The following is a 14,867-nucleotide window of genomic DNA, read 5'->3' as shown; positions in this document are numbered from 1 at the left end:
TGGCCACTGCATGTAAGGAGAAGCTCCAAGTGGTCTGCCAAGCTCATCCAAAATCCTGTCATTCCACATGATAGGCTGCCTTTCAATCTCTTCACGGGTGGATGGGGGAATCTTGCGAAGAGTACTCCTGAAGCTGGCCCATGCTTTCAGGATAGCAACCATAAGAGGGGAAGAGGGAGATCTGAGGTGGGCTGTGGTGAAAACCCATCTAGTACTGTGTGTCCAATCCTCTCCTGAAGTGGGCGTGCGAGACTGTATGCATCTGATAAAAAAATCCTTCCAAGGCTCTTGCCCTAGAATAAGCCCTCTCACAACGAACTTGCAGAGTAAAGCTCTGCACTGTAGATCTGGGTCAATGATATTCAAACCCCCTTCTCTTGTAGGAAGAATCAAGGTCTCCTAAGCCACCCTGGCTGTAACATCACTTGTGCCATCTAGACCACTCCATAAAAAGTTTCGTACAGGCCTCTTAAGCTGAGTGATACAATCCCTTGAGGATGCCTTAGTATTTGATGTTTCTTCGGGGGGCAGGCTGTCCAGATCCACAGACGATATCTTGTTGGAGGTACCGTTTCAGTCAATCAGGATAGTGGGCTTCATGGAGCATGGCTCTCTTTCACAGTGATACTTGGATCCTGACCTGCTTCTCCTCGCCCTTGGCTCATGGAGGCTGTGGCTCTATGGAGGTGTCCCAATTAAGTTTTTGCAGTGGGACCCTGGGGAATGGGAATGGATAGATGAAGGGCACTGAGAGAAGGGCATCCCCTTATTTCGTTACACGGTCAGTAATGCTAGGAAATTCCAGCTCAGTTGTAGGGGTTGGAGGCCCACCAGAGCTCATCATTGGAAGAACTTTTAGATTCCTGCTGACTTGCAGAAATTTTTTTGGCAGAGGCTCTGGAAATCCCACCGGAATAGAAAAATCACAGCTTTCTATTCATGGTGGGATAGCAGTAAACCATTGGAGGTCCAGGTTCGGAGCTGACCCTTCTTGCCCTCGCTGCCTCTCTGCTTTGGAGACAATAGAGGACTGCCTTTGGGATTGCAGACAGGCGAGAATCATATGGAAGGGGATTGCAAGTCTTTTCAGCGCTTTTGTTCGCCTACCTTTCTATATGACCTGGAGATCAGTGGCTTGGCTTACTCTTTCAGGGCCCTAGGTATTTTTTGAGAGGTTTGATTCCTCTTGGGCTCTTCACATCCAACGACACCTTGTGGAGTCGTGCTCTCTAGAGGATGTTTCGGCCACTCTTTTCAGGGCTGCTCACTCCTCGGTCAACTCTCCATGGGAGATCCTAGCTAGCATTGCAGCATGGCACATTTGGAGAGCCAAATGCACTGAGGCTTTGGAGGGTTCTCAGGTTCACCCTTCTCCAGTACTTGGACAGATACGATACACACTCTGATGGCCATTTGGGCGACCATGCAGGGATCATCTCGAGCAGCCTCCTCCAGGAGAGTTACTTTTCTCAGAGATTGGAGAGACTCTCCCTTCTTTGCTGAGACTTCTATAGGGTTGAGATGGCATTTTCAGCCTCAGCCTTGGTTTCTTTCTACCTCATTCCTCTGAGGTGTTTTTTATTACATGCTTAGCATGGTGTATTTCCACATAGAGCTTGCTCTAGCGGGTTTCTTTCTTACTTAATAGAAGTCTCTTTTTTTGGGGGAAAAAAAAAACCCACCTGTTCCAGAGAAACCCAGCTCATTGCCTAGGGGATCTCTGGTACAGGGGCTAACAACCAAGTGGGGGGACTATACAACTAGCAAATCCCTCGCGGAGTGAAAATGTAGAAAACTCCTGCAGGCCAAGCCTTGCAAAAACCAGCACGCCTCTCGATAGTCGCTCTAGAGCTTGGAGTCCCACACTCCTCGGTGGAGCGTAGAGTGTAGATGATATCCTGCCAAATGACGACCAGGGTAGGTGAGGGTGGAACCGGATGCTCACCCATCACGAGACTGCAGCGAGCCACCCAAATGTTCCACACAGTGATACTGGCTACCACCTCCCAAACACTGTTCTCCGAAGGAGAAGGGGGAGCTGGGCTATCTGGAGGGACTGCCTCATGGAGCGCTATCCTCTAAATGCTCTGACCTTGTATCGTGTAGGCTAGGGAGATCTCATCAATCTGGAACGCGTGTCCTCCCTCAGTCAACCAGGCCACCATCCCCCAGGTGTAGTCCCTCTGAAGAGTCAGCATACGGGTCATGATCCTGAGGGCTCCCATCCAGATCCTCGCTGCTCTACGACAACTCCAGAGGTAGTGCGGGATCGTGTCTCCAGGCAACTAGCAGAGCAACAATGGCACTGCCCCTCCACTCGCATCTGCTCGAACCACGGTTTGATGGGCAAGCTTGCGTGGGCGGCCAGCCAGAAGAAGTAGGATGTCTTCCTCATCCGCTGCCTTGCCCCTCGCAAATGTGCTACGGCGCCAAGCCTCACCTTTGCCTCCATGGGTAATCTGCTCCATCTGCCAAAAGACCCGGTCGAACCACTGCCAAATGCTGTCCCTCCAAACGTGAAGTCCCTCCCACCAGGATTCAAGGATGGCTAGGTCAATCCCTCTCATCTGCTGTCCTGTCCCTTGCAAATGCGCTACGGCGCCAAGCCTTGTCTCTACCTCCAACTTCTCAGGGCTGTCACTATGGCTGCCACCTCCCTACGGACTCCTTACGGAGCCGTGATATCTCTTGGCCCAAGCTACGGATGAGGCGGTCCTGCTCCACATCTCGTGTATGAAGGCAGTGTGCCTCCATGAGGAGGTGCTCCTAGGTGTCAAATGGGATCGAGTGATCATGGTGGGATCGTGTGACCATGAAGTGTCAAATGGGATCAAGTGACCATGGTGGGATCGTGTGACCATGAAGCGACGGGTATGGATATGGCATGAGTGGGGGTTGAGTGATAGAGGGTAGGGACATGAGAAGGGGATTGAGAGTGGTGAGGAGATATGCGGATGTGGTGAGTCCGACTGAGGAGGGGAATGGTGGCTTGCTGAGGGATAAGGGTGACAGAAAAGAGGCATATTGTGGTGAGGTACAGAGAGTTGGACTAAGAGGGCATGTCAGGGCTGCCCTTGATCCCAACAATGACGACGATGATGATACCTCTGGCGTTGGTAGTGTCACATTCATAGACAATGGTGCTGTCACCTCCAAGGATGATGTAATGGATGTTGGTGATGATGAAGACTGATGTCGAGGTCAAATTTGCTTGGGTAGAGGTCATGTTGGCTACCTTCTGTGTGGCAGTGCTATCGATTTGCGAGCCACCACGGTTGCTGCGTTTGTCCACATTATCAATCTTGGGTTGTTTCTGGTGCTTCTCCTCCTTGTCGGGTTTCTCTTTCTCCTTCTCAGCTTTATCCCCTTTTGCCATTTCTCTTTCTCCTATTTCTTTTCTTTTTTCTTTGCAGAAATTACGCTTTGCTGTAATTTATGGAGGGGGGAAGGGCACATAGCCCTTCACACCTTCCATTGTCTGAAGGAGAGTGGCGGCTGGGGGGCTGGCAAATGGCTGGCTGCAGCCACTAAGCAGTGGATTGAAGGGGGTTCCTGCCCATAATAACCAGAAAGTCCAAGGACAGCCAAGAAACCACCAGTTCGAGCAGGTCCAACGGCACTCTGAAAGCAGTTTCTAATCTCTGACCTGTTTCTTGGAGCTCCAAACACTTTCTTGGACTGATTCTTGTTGCTGGTGTCACTTCGAACTGTTTTGATAAGCCCCTAGGTTTTCTAGTGTTGCTGGCGCAGATCGTGATGGATGTATGTCCCTGACAGTGCCCTGGTCAGCTTCTGTAGCTTGGAACAGACTAGCACCGGGCATAAATGCCTAGAACAGGCATGGGGCAGATTTGCGCTGCCCTAGAGCATGTCCAGGGTACCCACAGGACTGCTGTGAAGCTGTCCTAGAACAGTCCAGGGTACCTGCGAGACTAGCGTAGTAGGTTTGAGCGGCGCGACTTGAGGGAACAGCTTCTTGGAGCACCATGCGGGGCCCATGACCTTGACCTCTCTGCCAGCCACCACAGTGATGCCACACCACAATTTCCATCCTCTCCATGGGCCCATATATTTTTGTGTTTCTATGATTACATTGTATTGGTCTTGGGTATGATGGCTGCTTAGAGGCTCCACACTTTCAGCTCATTGTATCAGCTTCTTTCAATCTCATAGACCCTTCGGTCTTTCTTCCTTTCTTTCTCATGTCATAGTGTGGACATTCTTGCGTTGCCTTCTACCATCATTGCTTTGGATTTGATGATTGCTTTGTTCTCAACGAAAATGACTCTCATCTTGCTTTTAGCCAATCCACTGATTCCTATCTAAAAGAAAGTCACGGAGTTATCCCATATTTTTCACATCAAACTTCAAAGGAGCTGACCTTTTGCTTATGAAATGAGATTCCGTTAGAACCTATGATGATCAAGTCATCAACATAAAGAACTACAAGAATGTTATCTTCAGTAGTCTTTTCTTGATGTAGACTGATGAATCTGAACTGATGGTTGAAACCTGATGCAAGAAAGTGATTGTGAATTCTTGCATTCCATGCATGGGTGTCTATTTCAAACTATAAAGAGATTTTCACAACTTGGAGAGTTTCTTTTCCATTCCATTGACAACATACCTTGTAGGTTGTGTCAGGTAGATTTCCTCATGCAGATATCTGTTGAGGAAAGCATTCTCAACACTCATCTGATGGATGGGCCAACCAATGTATGAAGCAAGAGGCATGATCGTTTGGATTTTAGTCATCTTTGCAAAACTATTGCAAAGGTCTCTTCATAAGCAAATTTTTTTAGAGATCACGTACATACAAGACATTTGTCAATAATTTATTCTCACCGTACTTGTTGTGAATGGAGCGCTCCCAATACCCTTAGTTGGGCAGCTTCAATTGTCACCCACTGTAACAGATGATCGGATACTAAAACTAGCCAAGTTCTTGAATCGTTGTTTTGTCTTTGATATGTGCTTTGAAGCTCCACTATTGGCATACCAATCATCCCCTCCATCTGTTACTGGAAGTGATGAACATGTCTTTGTAATCTTTGATCATGAAGAGTTCCTTGATGATGATGGTCCTTTGCTTGCAAAGTGTCCTAGCTTCTTCCTTTGCTAAGTGTCCTAGATTCTTATATTAGAAGCACTTCTTCTTTTTCTTAGAATCTCTTGACTTGCCATCTTTGGAGTCTCCAATTGCCCTTGGCAGCCTCACCCTTGCCTTTCCCCTTTGCAAGGAAGGCCTTGTCACAGGATCCGTCAAACTTCTTCTTTTGAGCTTTTTGCATGATTAGGGGCAATAGCTCTTCAATGTAACTAGTGTGGACCATTGCTGTGTAATCATTGTGTGACCATGCCAAGCAGAAGCACGACAATCTAGGGCGAATCTGTTTGTAGACCAGATGCAAAGAGCTGGTCTCTTACTATCTTCATCTTTGTGATGTGGTCCTGTACTGAGTCTTGTTCAATCTTGAGTTGAGGACTTTGTTGCATTTTTAATCTTGTACTTTCTTTAAAAATAGTCCATGCTTGAAACACAGTATCCACAAACAGAGTATGCAGTAGGACCGAGTCCGTAGTCATGCTAATGGTTATGGGTCTGGTCTCTCCATCATGTAGTACCCAATTTTTGATTGCTGCAGGGTCTGCTGGTTCACCACTACCCTGGCAGCATTTTTTATGTCCTAGGGCCTTACCTCTATTGTTGTCATAATCACCCTCACCACAAGGTGGCTCCAGATCTTCATCTTCTAGAGTGGGTAATTTCTGCATCGAACTTTCCGAATCCCCAAAGCTTTGGGATGGGTAGTCTTTGGCCATGAAGAGGATGTGAAAGGCTTAGGCGTGAGAGTGAACACTCTCAGAAACTGTGAACAGAGGTACGTTGCTGAGCACGGAGCAGGCCAGTGCTTACTGTTGCAACTGAATGAACACAAACTCTGTCCAAAACACACCCAATAGTACTAACACCAAGTAGAACATAAAAAAGAACTCAGTACTGTCCACAGAATTGGGGAAGTGTAGCTTAGGGTAGAGCACAAACTCTAGTAGGTGCTTGGAAAAACACAGCCAAGGATGCCATGCCAAAACTGAGGGAGATGAAGATTGCTGCTGCTCAGTGTATCCTCCGGTAAAGAGGGCTTCCATTGGATGCAAAGATTGAGGCAGGAGCCTCCTTTATACAGGGCAGGCCAGCTCTAAACCTGGCCGACCAAGTTCAGAATGAAATGACCAGAACAGGTCCAAGTTCAGCCAACCAATTAGGCTGGCCTGGTCTATCAGCTGATCTGGTCGACCTTGCGACCCAACCAGCAGGTTATTTTCTGTCAATTTGAACATACACGTTTTCTTGGAATGTGACAGATGTGTAATGCTACAATTTTGCCTTGGGGAGGCTAAGTCATGTCATATTTTTAAGGAAATCCCTTGTAAAATTGGGGGATCTATTTGAAGCCTTATTTTTTTTTTTTGCCGAAAAAACAGTGCTAATTATATTACTTCGAGAACAAGATACAAGAGTTCAGCTTATAGCTGACGGGCTGCGTTCACAAACCGGACGCAGCCCTAAAAGGTAGCATAATAAATCATACTCTCACGGAGGGATATGCTGAGTGTGAATGAACAGCCATCGGGGTGGTGAGTAGTGCCACCGAAGGCCCTGCGTAGTCTGATCGAAGAAGAGGCCCTGTGTGTCCCAAGCCCGGAGGAAGCGTCTCCGCTTCTCCTGACCAGCCCGGGAGTCTCCCTGAATCTGGTCCCACTGGCCTCTGAGGGTATGAATAATCTCACTCCAAATCTCCGCCATGATCTGGGCAGTCGATAAGGAGGTGCCACCGAGGATCTGCGCGCAGCGCGAGGTCCAGATGTGCCATCCTGTAATGCTGCTGATAATCTCCCAGACTGGCTGCCTCTCCCGAACTCCTGTATCAGCCTCTGCTATGTGCTGTGGGATACCCTCGAGCGGCCCCCACGTCCCCTGTGTGATAAGGAAAGTGGGGTCCTGCTGGCATGCCTCGAATAAGTGATGAAGACCAGGTGCGGTGCTGCACCAACAGAACGCGCCCCAAGTGATCAATCCTAGCTCTGGTGCTGCGCGAGTAAGAAGCCCGAAAGTCCACCTCCACACTTCCTGGGCGCGAGTGCAGCTCCACAGGCAGTGTTTTGGTGACTCCTCATCCGCATGGCAAATCTGACAGCATCCGTCCTGGCCTATCTGCCTCAACCAGCTCCCCACTGGAAGACCTTTGTGGGCAAGAAGCCACAGGAAGTATGAGATCTTCCGCGGCCGCCAGCTCTCCCACAAGGCCTTCCAGAATGCCTGCAAAAAGAACCTGGAAATACCCTGTGCGTACCAGCTGGGTCGCTGGGTGGGGGGGCGGCTCTGCATCCTCCGGAGAACTCGCCTACCCAGAGTCGTGCTGTAGGCGAAGAAGGAAGTCGGCCCCTGTCCTGTCACAATCTCTGGCCACCACCACTCTCCTAGGTCCCAATCAAGCTCTGACAAGGCCCGCCCCTCCCAGAGCCAAAGACGCCAAAGCTGCAGCTGGTCCTGCTCGATACTAGGGTCGGTACGCCAGACCTTCCCCAAAAGGCCTACGACCCTAACCCTCTGCCACGGGAGTAGGGGGTCGATGAGCGCATCCTCTCTCCTGAGTCGTCCATCCCCTGAAACCGCGAAGGAGATAGCGGAGTCATCCATACGTCCTGCGACCACCAGTGGGATGCCACGGGGGGTGAACTGTCCCAGCCAGCGGGTGTCACCAGGCATGAGGACCTGAGGCTCAGGTGGAACCAACCAAGCAGCTGGGATCGCATCGTCGATCTCCATGCGTCTCGCCTGGACTCCGCGTGCACCTCCAGCTGCGTCTGCGAGATCAGCCATCTCCAGATGTCTGTACGTATCCCTCCAAACTCGAAGGGACCGGGCTGGCCCCCTCATCCAGCCGTCCCACCTGATATGTGATCTCTCCCCCAACTGAAGGCCCTCGGCATCTCTGACCTGACCATTCCAGACGAGCGGCTGGCGATCGATCTCCTCCTGACAGCTGGGAGGGGACTGAATGAGACTGAGACGGAGCCGCCTCCAAACCATGAGGAGGCTACGAACGAGTGGGGAGCGGGGCTGAGTGAGCGGGGCGGAAGTGAAGATCCACCTGAGGGACGGTAGCCACTCTCCACCTCGGCGCGGGACACAAGAGCCGACTCCCTGCTGAAGTAACATCTTCCACGTCTGCCCCCCCGGAGTCAAACCGCGGATGATAAGCTTGCCTAACAAGGCCTGACTCTGAAGCTCTGGATCGATAACCCCCAAGCCACCCTCAGCCTGCGGAAGAATGACTGTCTGCCAAGCAACCCTGGCTCTGGTATCTCTAAGACCATCCTCCCCAGACCAAAGGAAGTTCCGAACCAACCTCCTGAGCTGTGCCACGCTGGATCTCGAGAAGCACCAGCAGGAAGCCACATACCAAGCCGTGGCTAGGAGGACTTGGTTAACTACCAAGGCACGACCTGCAAGAGACAGCTTAGCAGTGCTCCAGAAAGCCAGCTTCCGTCGGATGGAGTCTAGCACCGGGAGAAACTGCTGAGCTGGCGTGATGTCTAGGCCAACCTGGAAGCCAAGGTATCTAGCTGTCTGTCCCCGTGGAATCCATCTGAAACCCAGAAATCGCCCCCACTGAGAACACGCCCCAGGGTCTGTGAGAAAACCAACTGATTTGTTCCAGTTGATTTTCGCACCAGCGGCCGAGCAGAAGACCTCCAGGGCCATCCGCACCCTCTCTAGCATCCTCTCATCGTCCTGGACATAAAGGGCTGTATCATCTGCGTACTCCGAGTCCAAAAGCTCCGTGTCCTCCCGGAGTGGAAGGCGAACACCCCTGATCCCGGTAGACCTCGCCCGAAGGTAGTAAGTCATGGCCTCGGCGAAGAAAAGAAACAGGTAAGGAGCAAGGGGGCAGCCCTGACGCATTGATCTCTCCAAGCTAAAGCGCTCACCCATCCTGCCTCCAATGATGACCCTGCTAGACGCTGTCCTGTACAAAGCTGAGATACCCTGAATCCAACCTGCCGGGAAACCTAGCCGCTCCAGAGTCCCCTCCAAAAAGGACCAGTCCACGCGATCGTAGGCCTTCTCGAAGTCGAGAAGTAGAATGGCAAGATGTGATCCACTGTGCTGAGCCCACTCTGCCGCCTCTGAAAAGGTGAAGACATTATCCAGGATACTGCGATCCTGGACAAAGCCTGTCTGCGTGTCATGAATGAGGTCTGGGAGTAGAGGCCGAACTCTGGTACTGATCATCTTGGCGAGGATTTTGTAGGCGGTGGTAAGGAGAGTGATCGGACGCCACTGGCGAATCTCCTGTCTATCTCCTCCCTTCGGGATAAGGCAAATCAGTCCCGAAGAGAGGCTCTCTGGCATCTGACCGCTACTGAAAATCCCCTGCAGAGCTGCAAGGAGGGGCTAATGGATCTGGTCCCAGAAGGAGGTGAAGAATGCTCGGGATAGCCCATCCTCTCCTGGGCATTTCTGTCCGTCGATAGCCATCAAGGCCTCCAGCATCTCATCCGAGGTAAACGGTGCCAACAACGTCGCCTGCATGCTAGGCTGGACCAGGGATGGAATGTGCCTCCACACCTCCTCACGGGCACGACTAGCACAAGGGGCAAGCGGCTCCTGCTGGAAGAGGGTCCTGTAGAAGTCAGTGGCCAACCCCAGGACCTCCCCCGGATCCGTAACGATGTGACCATCCGCTGTCCTGAGACTCCGAAGCTGATCACCTGTAGCTCTCTGGCCATGCGTCCTGAAGAACTCCCTGCACATCCGGTCACGCTTCCGGGCCCAGAAGGAGAGAGAGGCGTGATAGGAAAACTCTGAGCGGCGCTGGAGTGCCTCCTCCAGGAGGGCTCTGGCTCGAAGGGCCTGGATCCGAAGCTCCTCCGAGCCCGGGGAAGCCTGCTGGAGTCGCTGAATGGAGGCGAGGTCCCTCCGAAGAGCTCTCTCTCTACTCCACCAATCCTGTCGAACCTGTAGGGCTGCTAGCTGGCAGATCTGGCTGGACTCCTGCAAAGCCTGAGCAACTGAGTCCACCAAATCCACGCACTCCCCCCAGACTCTGTCCCAAAGACTGCAAATACTGCTGCGCACGTCCTCCCTCGAGAAAATGGAGTCGGGAATCCTGCAAGACCGGGGGGGAAGGGTCTGGGCTGCCGAATCTAAAGAAAGGAGCACCGGCGCATGGTCGGAAAGTGTCGTCCCTGGAACTATACCCGCCTGACCGCCTCTACTGATGGCCCAATCACTGACATAAAATCTATCAAGCCTCTCCAGGAGTCTGCCTCCTTCCCTGCGGAAGCCCCAAGAGAAGTCCAGGCTCCCGTGCCACCGCCGGAAGGACGGGTCTCTCCAACTGTCCCTACCTCCTGTCGCGAAGATGAAAGAGTCCCAAGCTGACTGCTCTGCCTGAGCCATACCTGTGAACTCCGGACCTCTGCCCTGCTGGTCCTCCAAGGTCTCCAGTTTGATGAAGTCACCTCCAACAATCCAGGAATCCATGTCTGGAAGAATCCCTGTAAGTGTCCTCCAGAAGGTGGCTCTGCATCGGAGGTCTGTAGGAGCATAAATGTTGAGGATTCCAATTTTGGATCCCTCCAAATCCAGGCCTACCCAAAGGGCTCGGCCTGGGATCAACGTGCCATGACCGAAAACTCCCTGGGCTAACTGCTCGCACACGGAGGTACAGACACCCCCACTCCTCCCCTGTGCGTCGATCGAGGGCTCCCAGTAAGTGTAGGAACGTCCAGGGAGAACCTTCCCGCAGCTACGGGAATGAGCCGCAGAGAGCTTGTGCTCCTGGAGCAGAAGTACATCCAAACGACCAATCACTGCAGGCTGAAGTTCCTGTCGCAAAATGAGCTTCCTGGGACCACGGGTGCCAGAAGAGTGAAACCCGTTCACATTCCAGGATACGAGGTGTAGGCTCATGGAGAGGGATGGGGGGCTGCGAACAACTGTCTGCTCACGGTCGAAGTCGATGAAGAATCAGACATGTCGGAATGGAGGCGCTGCCGCTTATGAGAAGGTTTGGAGGGGGAGACGGGGTCGTCCTGCCCGTTCTTCAACACCTTCAGCAAAGGCGAGAGGCCTTTGGTGCCATGAATAAATGCTTTCTCGAGCCAGCTCGAGATCTCTGAAGTGGTCATCCCATAGAAGGTTCGGAGTTTCTGATGGGACCAAGCTCTGACATCCTGGGGGAGGGGCCATGACAGGGGAGGTCTGAGGATCACAATCAGTCGGAAGCGTTTGGCGGCGCAACGCCACCGCAGGCGCACATCGCCCTCGGACCACTGAGTCTCGAGAAGCTGCCCACCGGACGGGCCTATCCAGGAACAGACCTGGGCGTGTGTCTGCTCTCTGAGCGCCTCCCAAACCGAGTTGTCTGTCCAGGCCTCGGTGCCATCGCTGAGGAACGTGAAGGCAAAACTAGGGCCAAGGCGACAATCTTCCCATCCGCCCCTTTGCGGAGCAGGAAGATACTGATGTCGAGATAAGCCGGGAAGGTCCCAAGGTCGGCCACGTCCAAGTAGTCCCAGGGGCCAGATCTGTAAAAGTCTTGAGGAAGCTCTCTCTCCTGAAGCTGAGACTCATGAGAGTCTGCCACTGAAGGGCTAGCGGCCATGGGAGCCTGCTCCAGTGGTGGTGTAGACTCCGAGTGTCCTGCCAGCGGGGGGGAGGGGGAGGAGGCTGAGGGGTAGGCGACTCGGACTCCACGGAGGCGACTGGCGGAGAAGGTGGAGGAGGCGGATCGGGAGCTGCCCTCGGCTGGGAAGCCGAAGGTGCAGATAACACTGTAGGGGAGTCGAGGGGAACGGAGGGAGGGGGGGGATGGGGATGCCTCTGGAACTGGGGCTGAGAGGGAGGAGGAGGAGACTGAGGAGGAAGAGACGGGGGCTGAGGCTGCGGGTCGGGCGAAGGGAGGGGAAACTGGGGAAGGGGCTGGGACTGAGTGGAAAGGGGCGGGGGAGCGGGAGAGAGGGGGATCTGAGGCTGTGAAGGGCGGGCTGCCGTCGAAGAAGAAGCTCTCCCAGGTCCGGGGGGCGGCTGCCTGTCAGGTCTCTGGGGTGCTGCTGCAGGAAGGGTAACCTCTGCCTCCTTGCCTTTATCCGAGATCTTCTTGTTCTTTCCTCTTTTCCTTCTAACCTCGGTCCAACCACCCACTAACTCTGGACCGGGCTCCGACTGCCTCGGCTCCTCCTGACGTGGCTGTCCGGGGGGGGGGCGGGGGCGGGGGGGGTCGAGATGAGCTGGCGAAGCGTGGACAAGCAGCCGCCAAGTGCCCAAAGCCGTGGCACCTCAGGCACTGACCTGGCTGTCCGGTGACTATCATGCTCTGGGTGATGCTGCCGGCACCTGTCACAATCTCAATCACTGCAGGGAGAGTCGCAGGATCTGCCACAGCCACACGGACTCAGGGGGCTCCTGCCGTGGTCACCGCGTCGGCGAAAGTGTCGTGCATAACCCAGCCAAAATGGGAGCCCAAGTCCCTGACAATCGGCCGCAGCTCAGCAGCAAGACCTGGAAAAACTAGTGTCATTGGGTGGCGAGGTATACGGAACCGAACATCAAAATCTGCTGCGCTGAATCCACGGTACCACGGGACTATCATGATAATCTTTCCATCCACCGATGTGGGGGAACCGGCAATCAGGTTGCTCGCAGCTTTCTCATTGGAGAGTTTGAGCCAGAAGATGCCCCTTCCCATAAGGGCCACCTCCTCAATATGGCCATCCTCTAGCAGGAGAGTGGACTGGAGCCAGTCCCTGATGGCTGATCTGGAGGGAGAGTGTCCAATGACTCTACCGTAAACAGAGGTACGGGCAAAGTCAATGGCAACCTCCTGAACTCGAGATGATTGTTGCTCTGTCAGGATAACGCGGTAGGCATCTGGAGAGGGAGGGTCCGACTGGGCCTCCGGATCCGGGCAGGGGGCCGCCATACCGCCAAGACTAACTGCAAGCTTCCGATGAGGAACAGGCTGCCACCCCAAAAGGGAGGCGAAGCGGGAGGGTGGCGCCTGGGTGTGGAAAGGATGGTTGCGGAGGCGGAGGGTGGAGGCGGGGTGGAGAAGTGGAGGCGGGGGGGGGCGGAAAGGACGGGTGGAGCGGAATGGAGGCGAGGGGGAGCGGAATGGAGGCCGGGGGGGGCGGAATGGGGCGGAATGAGGGCGGGTGGAGGCGGAATGAAGCGGAATGGGGCGGAATGGAGGCGGGGGGGGCGGAATGGAGGCGGGGGGGCGGAATGGGGCGGAATGGAGGCGGGGGGCGGAATGGGGACGGAATGGAGGCGGGGGGGCGGAATGGAGGCGGGGGGGGCGGAATGGAGGCGGGGGGGGCGGAATGGGGCGGAATGGAGGCGGGGGGGGCGGAATGGGGGCGGGCGGAGGCGCGGGGGGCGGGGGGAGCGGGATGGGAGGCGGGTGAGCGAGGGGGTCGGGCGGGAGAGGCGGAGCGGCGAGAGGGGGGGGTGAGGTGAAGCGAGGGGGGGGTGAGGTGAAACGAGGGAAGGGGGGGAGTGGAAGCGAGGGGGGCGGCGAGGAGAGGCGAGGTGGAGGGCGAGATGGAGAGGCGGAACGAAGGAGAGGCGGCGGGTGAGGGGGAGGGCGGGCGGGGGGCGAGGGCGGAGAGGCAGGGGGCGGGGTGGTCGCGGCGAGGGGGGGGGCTAGGGAGGGGAGGTAGAGCTAGCGGTGGGGGGAGGAGGGAAGCTCGCAGGAGCGCAACAATTTGAAGCCTTATAATAGTAAAATCAGGCTGCTGTTGTGTTTAAGTTCAAAAAATGTTCAAATGAGACATAATGAAAATCATGAAATGTATATAAAAATTCAAGCTGTAGGGACTAATTTTTTTGCATGTCTTCTAGGCCTCGAGTGATCTAGTCTTTGATAGAAAAGGGTTTTTTTTCTTTAAAAAATACCTTGACCGACCAAGGGAGATCTCTGCAGATATGCTCCTGCTGTATTGTTGCTGAGGCGTTTTGGGGCCTTGGGAAAGAGTCAGACGGGTGGATCCTCAGCAGCTGATAATACTGGAGCGTTGTCTCGAGTGGGCACAGTTCTTCGGGAGTCTATCCATGTTAACCTGAATAAATTGACTGATGATGGCATGGGTGCATTTTTTCAAGATACAAATGGGAGCCAACAACATGGAAGTGCCATTGTATTGTACTGCTTTTACTATAGTTTTGGAAGATTTTTGTCCCTTGCAAGCATCACTGTAGTTTTTCATTTTTAAGTGAGTTTGTAGGTAGGTGCTGTTTTCAGCTTTTGATGACGCTGTTTAGCTGTAAATATAAGTTGATGTTGTTGTTGCAAGTATTCAAATTGATCTGATTTGGGTATTTTTTGTGTGGCATGGATGCTGGAAGTTTAATGTTCGAATTCAAGGACACAAACCTGGTCTAGTTCTGGTTGTAGCAGCCACTGAAAGTACGGAGACTCTAACGCCCCCTTTGCGTAGGTGTTTTACTCATGAAATAACAATGAAAACACCAGATGAGCAGCAGCGACTTGAATTCCTCCGCCAATATCTTCACCCGGGCAGCCAATTTGAAATTACGTCCTGCCAACAAGAAAGTCACAAAACAGAGGTGCTCGTTCAATGTGCTCCTTTCAATATCTAATGCATAGAAAGGCTCTACAGTTTTCTATTATTCAGTTGTGCTGCTCTTCTCCTGCCCATTTCTTAATGTTCTAGGACTAAATTGTTATTTAAATGTGTCGTTATTATCTTTATCTATTGAAAACAAAGATAAGGTCAATGATGGTTGATGAAGCACATATGTTTGCTTTTGATTTCAATTTGAACTCCATGCG

At 53.2% G+C, this 14,867-nt stretch overlaps 1 protein-coding gene across 2 annotated transcripts in view; it reads left to right on the top strand.

The window, feature by feature from the left end:
* PEX6 (peroxin 6) overlaps positions 1 to 14,867 on the top strand; it is a 105,186-nt gene that overhangs the window by 34,526 nt on the left and 55,793 nt on the right. For both annotated transcript variants that reach the window (XM_087388234.1, XM_087388233.1), the window contains exons 5-6: positions 13,998 to 14,211; positions 14,420 to 14,641. In XM_087388234.1, coding sequence (XP_087244360.1) covers positions 13,998 to 14,211; positions 14,420 to 14,641 — 436 coding nt within the window. The remainder of the gene's footprint in view (positions 1 to 13,997; positions 14,212 to 14,419; positions 14,642 to 14,867) is intronic.

Source organism: Dipteris shenzhenensis, chromosome 17 (genome assembly GCF_047967505.1).
Source record: "Dipteris shenzhenensis isolate YYH24624 ecotype China chromosome 17, Dip_SZ_1.0, whole genome shotgun sequence".
NCBI lineage: Eukaryota > Viridiplantae > Streptophyta > Polypodiopsida > Gleicheniales > Dipteridaceae > Dipteris > Dipteris shenzhenensis.
Note: the sequence above shows the minus strand (reverse complement) of the source record. Positions and strands in the feature narration are given on the sequence as shown.